General features: G+C 36.1%; 1 protein-coding gene across 21 annotated transcripts in view; it reads left to right on the forward strand.

Moving 5' to 3' along the window:
- ERC2 (ELKS/RAB6-interacting/CAST family member 2) overlaps positions 1-13,963 on the forward strand; it is a 523,782-nt gene that overhangs the window by 128,465 nt on the left and 381,354 nt on the right. For all 21 annotated transcript variants that reach the window (XR_010834045.1, XM_048047550.2, XM_048047548.2 and 18 more), the window contains 2 exons: positions 1,563-1,718; positions 7,816-7,983. Coding sequence is in view for 20 of the 21 variants with exons in the window: in XM_048047550.2 (XP_047903507.2) it covers positions 1,563-1,718; positions 7,816-7,983 (324 nt within the window). In the remaining variant the exon portion in view is untranslated. The remainder of the gene's footprint in view (positions 1-1,562; positions 1,719-7,815; positions 7,984-13,963) is intronic.

Here is a 13,963-nt window from a genome sequence, read left to right on the forward strand (position 1 = left end):
CCAGGCTAAACAACCCCAGCTCCCTCAGCCGCTCCTCGTAAGACTTGTTCTCCAGACCCCTCACCAGCTTCGTTGCCCTTCTCTGGACTCTCTCGAGCACCTCCATGTCCTTCTTGTAGCGAGGGGCCCAAAGCTGAACACAGTACTCGAGGTGCGGCCTCACCAGAGCCGAGTACAGGGGGACAATCACCTCCCTAGACCTGCTGGCCACACTGCTTCTTATACAAGCCAGGATGCTGTTGGCTTTCTTGGCCACCTGAGCACACTGCTGGCTCATATTCAGCTGCCTATCAACCAGTATTCCCAGGTCCTTCTCTGCCAGGCAGCTTTCCAACCACTCATCTCCCAGCCTGTAGTGCTGCTTGGGGTTGTTACGCCCCAGATGCAGGACCCGGCACTTGGCCTTGTTGAACTTCATGCAGTTGACCTCGGCCCATCGGTCCAGCCTATCCAGATACTCCTGCAGAGCCTTCCTTCCCTCGAGCAGATCAACACACGCACCTAACTTGGTGTCATCTGCAAACTTACTGAGGGTGCACTCGATCCCCTCATCCAGGTCATCAATAAAGATATTAAAGAGGACTGGCCCCAGCACTGAGACCTGGGGGGCTCCACTAGTAACCGGCCTCCAACTGGATTTGGCTCCATTCACCACAACTCTTTGGGCCTGGCCATCCAGCCAGTTTTTAACCCAACAAAGTGTACGCCAGTCCAAGCCACGAGCAGCCAGGTTCTTGAGGAGAATGTTGTGGGAAATGGTGTCAAAAGCCTTACTGAAGTCAAGGTAAATCACACCCACAGCCTTCCCCTCATCCACCAAGCGCGTCACTTGGTCATAGAAGGAGATCAGGTTTGTCAAGCAGGACCTGCCTTTCATAAACCCATGCTGACTGGGCCTGATCGCCTGGTTGCCCTGCAAGTGCCGCGTGATGACACTCAAGATAATCTGCTCCATGAGCTTCCCTGGCACTGAGGTCAAACTAACAGGCCTGTAGTTCCCCGGGTCTACCCTCCGGCCCTTCTTGTAGATGGGCGTCACGTTTGCTAGCCACCAGTTGACTGGGACCTCCCCTGATAGCCAGGACTGCTGATAAATGATGGAAAGCGGCTTGGCCAGCTCCTCCGCCAGTTCTCTCAGTACCCTCGGGTGGATCCCATCCGGCCCCATCGACTTGCGTACATCCAAGTGCTGTAGCAGGTCGCCAAACATTTCCTCGTGGATAGTGAGGGCCACATCTTCTTCCCCATCCCTTCTCCCTTCATTCCTAAGCATGTAGGAACATAGAGAGGATTTTGACCAGAAAATGTCCTCTATATATAATGCAATAGAACATAGCATTGCATTTTTTTTTTCTACTGGTTAAAGAGATCTAAAATCTGTGTTTCTTTAAACCAATATTGATAGAATTACTCTTGGTTTATGATGGTGTATGTGCAATCTGTATTTTTACTATCTATTTTTGCTGTCTTATTATTTGATGTTTCTGCAGGTACAGAAACATTTTTATGCCTTAATATACAAGTTTCATATAATTTTCAATACTCTTTTTTATATAATTTAGGATACAAAAATAGCTTCACTTGAGCGCAATATAAGAGATCTTGAAGATGAAATACAGATGTTAAAGACAAATGGAGTTCTGAATACAGAAGACCGAGAAGAAGAAATAAAACAAATAGAAGTTTACAAGAGTCACTCAAAGTTCATGAAAAATAAGGTAAGGTCTATTAATATCTTAACGGTGTTTAAATAAGGTGAACAAAAGTTTTAACTAGACCCTTTTCAACAGAAGCAGCTCTCTGCATATCTTTCACTGGTAAACCTCTGCTATGTGGTACTCACTAGCTATAGAGGAGTGAAGCATTTTGGTTAAATAAGAATTCATTTATATTTTGACTTCAGAGAGGTAAGAAAGTGCATATTCCAAAACTGCTGTGGAGACAACTGCAATCCTTAGTCTTTATACCATGTGCCCTTTTCTCTTTCTTTTGTTTGGTGTTCTAATGTTGAATGAATTATCTTATCATTTTGACTTGCAACATTTTGGCACAGTTTTAGTTGTGCTTTTTTTTTTTTTTTTCCTTATTTTCATAGTAGTTTTACAGTAAGGGCTGCTGATGCCAAATTTTAAGTTTTTAGCATTTTAATGACTTGCAATTTAATGACTTTGTTCCTACAGTGTCCTCTTCATTTCAAATCATTATACATAGATAACTGAGTTGCCCACAAGCAGATAATAAATGTGTAGTAGTGGAACACATTTTCTTGGTATCAGGCTTGCTAAGTAGAACTCCTTCTTCATTATTTTAAAATTCATCACAAGTAAATCTTGATGCCTAAATTGTTGTTCTGGCTGGACTTTTTTACCTCCTTTAATTTCAACCTGCTTGATGGCTTTCTAGGTAAAGATGAGTTCTCTCCAAATAGTCTTTTCTTGTGAGTTCTAATACTACATTTCTAATATTTTTTTGAAATTACCTTAAAATTCTAGTAAATATATACATTACATTTTTGTAATGGTTTATCCCCAGCTACTCACCTTGCACATTTTGTTCACGAAATGATAAAATAATAAGTTTAGGTACTTGTTTAAAATATAAAATAAAAAATATAGAGACGGAAGCTGATGCTACCATTCTCATTTAAAATTCAGGTTTTGGAAATAACAAATTTTTTAACTTATAAGATAAACTAAGATGGGGAGAAAAAAGCAGCAACAGCATGAAGTGGAAAACCAGCTATCTCATTTTTTGCAGTGATATTAAAATGTGACCATAATGGAAGAATAAAATCTGGGCAAAACCCTTTAGTAGTCAAGATTATTAATGAATCTCACACTTAAGTCTTTCCATCCTAGTTATTTGTTTTGGTTCTTTTGTTTTGTATAATATTTAGGCTTTTTTTTTTTTTGTATGTGAAATTCTAGGGACTTGAAATGGATTGATCCATTTTTTTTCTGAAATGTATACTTGCTGCTCTGAAAAAATGGAGAAGGAGCTGGTGTTACCTCTCTAGTGGCCACATAAGCAAATGAGGAGATAAGTGGCTTGAAGTGCAGTTCTCTGCCTACCACTTTCTCTCAACATTAATGATACTCAGCAATATTGCAGTTAAAGTACAAAGTTTGCAATATCAGGTAGATAAATAGCATTGCCAACCTTTTAGAGTTGGGCAAGCTAGCATTCTGGGAAGGTGTGCAGCTTGTCTATGGTCAGAGAATGAAACAGACAGCACTTTCTAGAGAATTTGACTTCTCTGATTTTCATAGGTTTTTATTGTGTGTGTAGTAGATCCTTCTTATCTTCTTGACAAGATACTTGCTCTTAAGTGGTATTGTTGTCAAGAAAATTGTTTTGCCCATTTAAACATGGTTAAATTTTAAGCAATCCAGTTATAGTAATTTACAACAAAACTAATACCCTAAAGCAAATCTATTGCTTAAAAATATTGCATAAAGGCTAATATTTTGTTAACTGTATTCTAAGGTCTTTGAGAGGAAGAGGTTTGTTGTATTTCTGTGATACAGAAAGCAGATGAATGAGAAGACTATTAAACATGCCATTGTTTTTTTGCAATACTTCTGATCTTTGATAAATGTCACGTTCTGATGAAATGTTGTCTGTTTTCTTTCACCAGTCCTTTCTTTCTGCTTAAAATTAAGATTTGTAGCAGAAGATATTATTTTTATCATTCATCTCAGAACATTTCAAGGTGGAAAAATATTTATGTAGCTGTCAGCAAACCGGCCTTACTGTACTTGATCTGTTGAACCAGAGATTGTTGATAAATTCTGATACTTAAGTCCTGATTGATGGCAAAGAATAGAACAAAACTCTTCTCACCATTAACAAACTTAGGTGCTATAAAGCTTTTAATACTTCACGTTTATTCTTGAAATATATGTGTTCTTGATTTAAGTAAAAGGGAAGGCATTAAATGGAGGCCAACTTAGAACATTATTTATTGCACATGCATGCAGAGAATGTTGGAAAGAGTTCCTTTTAATTTTTAATAATATTCACTGCTTACAATCTTATAGGCTTTAATTTTGACTTGCTGTGAAATGGAAAATTATAGAAATGAGAAAACTTTATGGTATCTCTCGTTGGTCTCTATTTGAAAGGACAAAATTGTTATTGCTCACGTGATACGGAAGTTGTCAAAACAAGTCTTAAATTTTTCATGACTAAAAGATATGAAACTTCAGATATCCTTAATAAGAACTTGAAGAAAGCATGTGGAATGATATGCATTTAAAAAAAATTAACTTCTGCTTTGCAATGCTTTGCAATGCTTCCTCCCCCTTTGTTCTTTGGTTAGCAGCCAGATACTTGAAAGAATACTGCTGCGTTTTACAGGTGAGAGTTTTCACTCTAGAATTCAAGTAGTTCTTTTGAGTATTAGAGGCCTCATGTTATCTACAAGAATGAGTATGAAAACCTAGTGATTGTTCAGTATCACTTCAGCAAATTAGAGTTAAGTTGAATTTTAAGAATTGATTAAGCTGAAGTGCACTATAACAATGCTCTCTGTAATTAACATCCATGAGTAACAGCTCTTTACACTATTTGAAGGAAGCATGCAAATTCTAGGTGATCCTGTAAAAGAAATATACAAGAAAAAACAGCGTTTCTTGTGGATAGGTCTGGATATGTTATAAAACCTTTCAAAAAAAAAAAAAAAGCTTGCACAGCATAGACTGTAGAACCTACAGTTAGACTTTTAGTCTACTCTGTGCAGCAAATTCACTTGCATTGCTGTTCTTCCTTCACTTAATTTCTTCACTTGAAAAACCAGTTATCACTTGTCCTATAAGACTAAATTATTATGATTGATAAATCAGCGTAGTTTCATTTAATGGAATTATTGAATTAAAGGTTTAGCCCATTAATTTTAACTTATGCAATATTCAGGGAAAAAGTTCAGATTTTATTTTTTATTTTTTATTTTTGCATGTGTTTTCTTTCTCCCTGTAATGTCAGGTAAGATTTTTGGTATGTAAAAATAATAATGTAAGGAAAATCATAATGGTTTTCTCAAAATGCTAGTATACGAGGAACTGAAATTAAAGGAAGTGATAATCATTGAGAAGAAAGACAAAGGAACTGGGGTTTCAGCTAAGGTGATGAAACAAGATCATTTTGGGCAATATTGAAAAAAAAAGTGGTGACAGGCAAATTACACGCATGAAATGGGAAGGTCATAATCAGGGGACAGACAGAGTTCTATGAATGCTATAGCACTTAGACTTTTACATTATTTTCATTGTAGTCTTAATAAAGTACGAAAATGTTCTTGCTTTTTTTTTTTTTTTTGTACTGAGGTCACAAGGTTGTGACTCTTGGTCTTCTGCACCACTTAAGATATAGCAAAGTGAAAATGTATGCACATCTGCTTGAGACAAAATTATTTCAGGCCCTGTTGCATTTTTTTACACACTAATAGCTTATGCAGAACTTCTAGAAAGCAAATATACCCAGGAGTAAAAATTTCTCCTTAAAAGTAATGTGGTTTCTTGTTATGCCTTTGTTATTTTTGATACTTTATTTTTTTAAATTGAAGTTTCATTACATTTTCATCCTTATACTTTATTTTAATAAAACACCAGCCAAAAGCATAATTATTGAACAGATTTTCTTTTTTGAGAGCTATAACACATTTTTAAACTTCTGGCAATTTGTAGGTACTGTAGTCAGAACTAAGGAACAGATTCTGTTTCTGAAACACAAAGAAAATACCTGCAATGAAAATCAACCTTCTTTTGTGTGTGTGTGTGTGTGTGTGTGTGTGTGGAGTGGAGGAGGGGGTGGGATGTTGGTTCTTCCTCAGAGTGTGGGTTGTGTCATGGAAAAAAGTGAAAAGAGTTTTAAGGAGAGATTAAGTGTCTGCGATGTTCACATGGGTCTCATATAAAGCATGTGATGTAATTCAGATTGGCTGCAGATCTACTTTTTGTCTTTATATATCGTAGACAGATTTTCCCATTGTTCATTTCATATACATTTCTGTCTCAGTTTCCATACTTGCTTACATGTTCTGGCAATGGATGGAATAAGGTGGTTTGCTTTCAAGAGAAATTCTTCTCTAGCAGTTTCTTAACGGCACTTTTTACATTTTCTTTACATCTTTTTTTTTTTTTTTTTGTATGCTCCTTTTCTTATTTTGATATTTTCAGATTGTGAAGGTGATTGCTTATAGTGCTAGTATAGATTCTTGATTTTATATGGTAGCTCAGGGGTGGCTGGCCAAATATGTTAACCAGGTAGGCAGACATACTGAGACTTACAGAGAGAAATAAGGAATAAATGTATTGTTTTGCACATCGTTGAAAGAAATAATTTATTGAATTTTTAAGGAAACGCAACGTAGAAAAATGCAACGTAGAACAAACTAGAAATAGTTTGATTAGCAGAAGATATTTCTGGTGACTCTGCCATACAGTATGGAATCTGTGACATATTTTAGTATGTGGATATTTAGGATGTGGTTAAGTAGGATCAACCTGTGGATATACATAATTACGTATGAATATATATATCCATTCTTTTTTTCATGGAGACTTTTGATTAACCTTCTGTCTAGCCCTTCTAGACTTCTTGCATCTCAATGTCTGTTGGGATGGAATTGAAGTAAGAGAATAGAAAAAGCTGTTCTAGGATTTCTTTGGTCATTTCAGAACTGAAACTTGAATTTTAAAGAAAGTTGTCTAGGCCTTACAGTCATCAAGAAAACTTTCCAAGTAAATGTGGTTTCTCTGAATTATGCAGATGCACTGAGGAGTTTTAGTTCAAATAATCCTCATGAGATGACACATCTGAACTCTTCTGGTGACCAGTGTTATTTCACAGAACTTTAAAAAGAATAGTTATGTGTCACGTAATTCACAATCCTTTAGCATTGCTCTGTATATTGTCCAGTGCTTTGCTTAGATTTGATTTTCTGAATCCACCACACTTTCACATTCTGTGGCCACCCTTTCAAATCAGCATTGTAGAAAGGGAAGAATAATCACAATTCCATGTCATTTACTGATGAACCTCCTGCAGAATTCAGAAGCTCCTTCTTAGTGAATGGATTTCTGCTATTTCCCCTAGGGATACGCTTTTAAAAATATCATAGACCTTTCACTCTGGAACTTTTTTCGAACATTTTCCCCAGACCTCTCTTAAGCTAATCTCTTTTGCTTGACTTTCCTAGTGCCTGAGAATTCCATGTGAACTGCCAGAGAGTAAAAAAAAAAAGGAGGTGGGGATAGTGGGACAGCAACAAATTTGCGAGAAAAGTAAGGCTAAAGTTCCATTTCCCTGCTTTCCGCTCCTTACTAAGATGCCTGCTTTTCCTCATAGGGCTCCTAAAATCCTTGATTCACTTGGACCAATGATAACTTAAGTCACAAGAATCACACAGTTGGAAGGAATAGGCTATTGGATTCACTTTATACTTTTATGAAAACTTTTTTTCCTATGCATATTTTCTGTCCTGCCAGACTTGCCTCACACAGGATAAATTCCTTTGAACTTAAGTGAGGTCTATGGTGAATTTATAGGCCAAATCATCATGTTTAAGCTTTAAGAGTTTTCTTTTTTAACTTTGACAAGAGCAGGACAATCATTCTTAAGACAGGTTCCTTGAAAATACATTAAACTCACTGGAAGTTTTGACTGTTAAAAGTTCACATCTTAATTCTCTTCCAGAATTTACAGGAGGTGTCTGAGTTGTATTATATTCTGGTCATTCTCACCTTTCAGGTTTCAGGTGCAACTATGAATTGAAAATGAAATTAATGATCTAAACTTTTATTTTTCCCATTACAGATTGACCAACTGAAACAAGAACTCTCAAAAAAAGAATCGGAACTTCTTGCCTTACAAACTAAGCTTGAAACCCTTAGCAATCAGAATTCAGATTGCAAGCAACACATTGAAGTGCTTAAAGAGTCACTTACTGCCAAAGAACAGAGAGCTGCAATACTTCAGACAGAGGTATGGTATCTTCTAATCATAAAATGCAATATAAATGTTTAGTTAATTACGTGTGTCAAGCTGATGATATGTTTATTGCAAGCCTATGTAGAGGACAATTTGTTTAAGAATAGTGAAATAATTTTAAATCCTTTAAATGTCAGTCTATTTGATATATATTTTTTGGTAGCACACCAGATCTCATTCTACAATTTATTTTAATAGTACCTATGAGTGCATTTTAAGAGCGTAGTTTTGTCTAATTCTCTTTGTCTTCAATGTGAGGGTGGAGGAAGGTGGGCTGAGCCCTAATGACTTGATTGTTGTGATTTCATTCCCTTTTTTTTTTTAGTTTACTGAGTTTTGCTTGCTCTGCATGATACTTTTCTACAGTGTATTTCTACTGTGAAGGGTGAAGCTACTGATGTATTTTGAAGGGGTCTGTACAAGGGTGCGTGATACTAATCTGTGGTCCTTTCTAATGCAATTTAATTTCTAATTTATTTAAAAACTGTGAATTTAGTCTTTAAACCAGGCCAGTGTGTTAGTTTGCTATCTATCCACAAAATCAGATCATAAAAGTATGTGTAATGGAATATGAGATTGAGATGGTTGTTACACTTAATGGAATGCGTAAATCCACAAATCCAGGGTTAAGAAGGTTGTCAATTTCCTGCAGTGTTTTTTTGTTTTTTGTTTTTTGTTTTTTAAGGAAAAAAACCACCAACCAACCAAATAAAACCTTCATAGGCTTGGAGCACACCATACTATTTAGAATGCTTTTTGTTATTGCTTTTTCACTTTATTTTTAGTGTGTGTATCCTTTTCAAGAAACACAAATATCTGTGAAATAAAGTGCAAATATTTTCTATTCAGAGAATTGTATTATTTCAGGTAAATGGGAGTCTTACAGGATGTTTCAGATTTCTGGCTAACAAAGCTTTAGGAGAAAAAAGGAGTTAGCTTAAGCTCATCACTCTCATGGAAGCAGGAAATAAATACTTCTGAGATTCTCATTATCCTTGTGTACTGTGTCTTACTGTCTGTCTGTACATTTGGAAGATACAGGTGAAATCGTGGGATTTCCAACTTCTGTTTAAAAGGCCAGACAGCATACATCTATATATGCGCATATATGTGTATAAAACATTAAAGTAAGCGTAATGAGAACAATGGTAAAAATGCTAGCAACACTGGCAGATTTCAGTCTAGCTTTTGAGTACTAGAGATTGCATATTTTAAATCTTCAGCTGTGCAAATCTGTTTTGCAGGGTTTGTAGTACCTGTCATGCTGCTGACGATAGTGATAAATTCCAGTGGCTCTCCACTAGTTTGATTTCCTAATTCTTTATCAGACAAATATTATTATCCAAGACAGTACAATCTCAGTGCTGGCAGATGGACAGTGGTAAAAAGAGCTCAATATACAATGCTTTCAATGATGGGTTGCTGGGATTGTGTAGTTCTAGTGGAGAACCAGTTGGCTTCTGACATGTATCCATGTTCTATTTCCTGTTTCCTGCATAAGAAGGCAGTTTAGCTTCAACATTTTACATAAAGCAATTGAACTTAAAATGATCCGTAATTGCCTGTTGGTGTGCAGGAGATAATTGTTTGTATTGGGCTTGCTTATTGTTAATCTTTTGGTGAAACTAAGTGAAAAAGTAATGTTAGAATGATTAGAAAAATAGCTTGATACAAGGAATACTATATAATGGCAGAGAGTGAACTCCATTAGTTTTGTCTAATATGTTACTTATGATATAAATGATTATGATGTTTTATACAAATAGTATGAGATTGTTCCAGGTTTTAAGGAAAAAAAATGTGTCAGGGTATAGGATATGAAAGATAGTAGTATAGTTTCCAGTCAGTGTAAGGTATAAGGTCCTGGTTATGATTATTTTCTTTAATTAACCTTTATTTCTGTATAATCCAAATAATTCTGATGACAAGCCTTGTTTTACTTCGGAATTAAATAACACTATAAACTGTGTGGTCACTGGAGATAGGATAGGCTTAAAAACAAAGCAAGCCAAAAATCTCGTAAATGTCCTCACAGTACATCTCAGTTCTAGACAGTTAAGGCTGTCTCAGTATTGACTTGTAAATCAGTTGAGCCTGAACTTCTGTGACTGAATCATGAGAAATTTTTTGTATTTCATATGTTTTCTTGTTAGAATTTAGTAATTACAGTACCTCATAGATTGATGAAACTGAAACACTGCAAACTATTTTATATACCCCGTAGAGGTCTAGGTGTTTTCTGTCTTCAGCTTTGTGAGTAGGTTTTACTAATGATTTTATCAGCCAACAGTTTTTTGAGGTTCTTTTCTCTTTTTAAGACTTGTAAAAGAAAATTGGGGAAAGTTGCTTGATAACGTCCACCTCTTATGGGAAGTAATTTTAGTTAAAATTTGCTGAAATCATGTTCATGTAAAAGGGGATTTTGGCAGAGGTGTCAAACACATTAACGTAACTTTTTTTTTTTTTTCCTGTGAGATGACATGAAAATGAAGACCTTTCAATAATGGGTTAATAGCAGACTTCATTTTGGGATATGATGCATTTCAAGATGCATTAGAAGAAACATATAACTTGAATTGGAACTTGTTTTATATGTGTACAGGTGAAGCCCTTATTTGAAATGATTTACCAAATAATTTGAATCTAATTGCAGATTTAAAATGGGAAATAACTTCACTTGCCTCAAAACTTCTTCTCTTTATTTTTGGAAAGATAGCATTACAGTGTGTGCTCTCATGTGCAGCCTTTACCTATGAGGCAGAGACTTTAAATGACCTGTATTAAACTTTAAGTTATGTCAGCAATTTACCTGATTTGACACACTTCAATGATGTTTATACTTTGGGCAATAGTAATTGCATCTCATTTTTTATCCATTTAAGTTGCACTGAATGTTTTATTACTTTTATGTACTTTGCTGGATATGTATTGAGTCTCAAATCTCTTGAAAACGTTCTTTATTTTAAATTATACTGGTAGAAATAAGGCACACTCATACCCATGGGTTTCTCAAGACATGACTTCCCAAGAAAGAATAGCACCTTTGTTTATTATTTTAAGGCCTCAGAGTTGGTGTAGGCATGTCGCAAGCTGCAGAGCTTTTCAGCTAGAAGTTTAAACAGGTAGCTAAAAGTGAAGAGGGGTTTCTGGAATTAAGTAATGCTGGGACTTGCAAAAGATACGTGATTAGCCTGAATTTCACCTCTTTGAATAGATTGAATTAGGTAGTGTTGTAAGAATGGACTTTGAATAAAGAGTGCACAGTAGTATAATCCTTCATTTAATTCATCTAACTAGCCGTTTAATATGAACTGCTTATTTAACCTAGTTAGGAATCTAATTTGAACTAGTTATTCAAACACTTGTGAATAAATCTCCCTAAAAGTGTCAGTCTCTCTCCTTTGACTGTAGGAAGAGCCTGGAGAAATACAGTAGTTTTTACTTGCACCTTCGGCGAAAACAAAAAAAGTGCAAACCCTTTCCCATATGAAATGCTCGCAGTAAAAATGGCAGAAAGGGCTGAGGTGAATATATGAAAAATATAAATGGATTTGAACACGTGTCTGTGGGATATTACAAGAGGCAGTTGAAAAATGGCAAGGCAGAATTTATGCAAGACTAGGCACAGACACATAAAACATTCCCACTTAAGATGGCTGCACAGGGGAAGAATGTGGTGAAACCTTTAGACTGGGAATTCTCAGCTTGAGTTTAATCTCTCCGATTAAGTAAAAAGTCTCCAACAATATGCAACAATAAAGATTTTTATAAGGTTTGACGGTAGAGAAGGAGGTGGTTAATTGTGGAAACAGTAGTACGGGAAGTGAATGATTCAGTAACTTCAGAAGTCTTCAAATCACAACTGCTTGCCTTCCTAGTAGACTTCCTTTAAATAAATACAAGTTATTTGGTGTATTTTTTATTGCTTAATGATTTATGCAATAGAAATTGCATAAGGATGAAAGGTTCTGGTATAAATTACATAGAAGGCGAGGGGGAAGGTGTCTTTATTTATTTATTTATTTATTTATTTATTTATTTATTTATTCTTTGAAATCTATGAACTAGAGAAAGGGCCAACTGTTAGTATCTACCTACTCTGAATTTGAAGTAGTAGTATGAAGGAATCAACAGCTCCTTAAAACTGCTTGTCTTATTTCTTGGAACAGTCTTACAGTAGCCTTCAGCCAGCTGTAAGAAATAGGCTCAGATAACCAAACAGAGGATTTGTTATAAATTGCTGTATAACTATGTAAGAATGTTATTTTCTTTCTCTGACAATCATTAAAAACAAATGAGAAATCTGTGTTCAAGTAATTCCATAGATTAGAAAATAAAGATTCTTTAAGGTTGATGTGTATATTGTAACGATGTATTAATTGCATATTTTGAAGATGCTCAGGGTTTCGGCACATTCCTTACCATCCCTCCTTGTCCTTAGGGAGTTTTTCTGGTTAAAAGTGATTGCCAGAATGTCTCTTCCTCACAAACTATTACTTTACAACTTCCAGACTGGTTATGTGGTTTATTGGAGAGAGATTCTGTTAAACTGTGGGCATCGTATAGACACGTGCTGGAGCCCTGAGCAGCACAAAAGCTGGACAGCAGCCTGAATTTGTAGATGGCTGCATCTGCTCCTGTAGCCAAAGTACCTGTTTATCACCATATAGATGAAAAGAGAAAGAACACATCTTTAACATAAACTTAAGAAGGCACCTCACTAAAAATTATTTCATAGGGCCATAGCCCATTCACTGGATGCCCAAACTTTGAGGCACAGTGTTAGCTAAGAGACGGTTGAAAACAGGCTCTTTGAGCTGCTTGCACTTTTTCTTATTTGGGGTGGAAATTCCTACTTTCTTCCCTTATTTCTTTTGCCTACTTACTTGCCTTTCATATCTTTTGACTGGTCGGTGGGCCAACATCTTGCAATAAAAATTAAATATTTTTTTTTCCATTGTGCATTTCAGTTAGCAAATTCATGCCTTCAGACTGCATTTTCCTGTTACTGAGATGTTTTGTGAAATATATGAAAATGAATAATTTTATCATGAGAGACAGAAATGATCTAGAATTACAACTCTGAGAGCATCCTGTGCAAACTAAATGTGATGCAGCAAGACAGGAAATTTCAGAATGGTGTAGATCTAGTAAAACTTTTCCAAACTCCCTTTATACCTACTGTTAGTTTTATGGTGAGTCTTTTTGGTAACCGTTTCACAACAATCAACTTCATATAACTCAACAGTGTGTTTTCTTCAGTACTTATAAATATCCTATCTTTCAAAAGGAGCTTCTACATTTCCACATATCATTCGGCTGTGTGTGAGTAGATGAGGAATAAAAATACTATTCTACCATCTGAGCACTCTCTGAGACCCGGTTTTGAAGCTGAGTAAACTAGTACCTAGAATGTTTTATGGTGGTAACCCGGCACTGACTCCAGGCATAGCAGGTTTAGCTCTCTGCAATGTAGAATTAGGAAAAGATGGTGTCTGCTTAGAGCAACTGAATCTTGTGTCTCTAGTTGTCAGGTCTTACTTATCTGAAGGAAGGACAATGGGTTCTAGCAGCAGATGAGGCAGCAATGCAGGGAGGTATGGAGGCGAGTGGCAGCCCTCCAGCAGGTGGAAACCATTACGGCAGGAATTCTGTACTGTACAAGCTATTGTTTGTAGTTCCCGGATGAGTAAAGTTAATAATGTTTTGGCCTGCATTAAGCCACACTCCTTTCTTTCTGCATGCCTAAGTCTTCTATTTGGAGAATAGGTTTTGTTAATTGTCACTGTAGAATTTTATGCTGTCCTAAACCAAGCTCATGATCTGCCTTGAAGGGCTTCTTTTCAGAGGTAAAAGTAACCATCAAGGGTCAGTTCTAATCCTGAGCTAAAGTATTGGTAGATGAAGTGTCGGTTCCCTGCCTAAACAGGATTACTTTGTAATCACCTTGTAGTAATTAAATCAGTAAATCCTA

Source organism: Anser cygnoides, chromosome 10, assembly GCF_040182565.1.
Source record: "Anser cygnoides isolate HZ-2024a breed goose chromosome 10, Taihu_goose_T2T_genome, whole genome shotgun sequence".
NCBI lineage: Eukaryota > Metazoa > Chordata > Aves > Anseriformes > Anatidae > Anser > Anser cygnoides.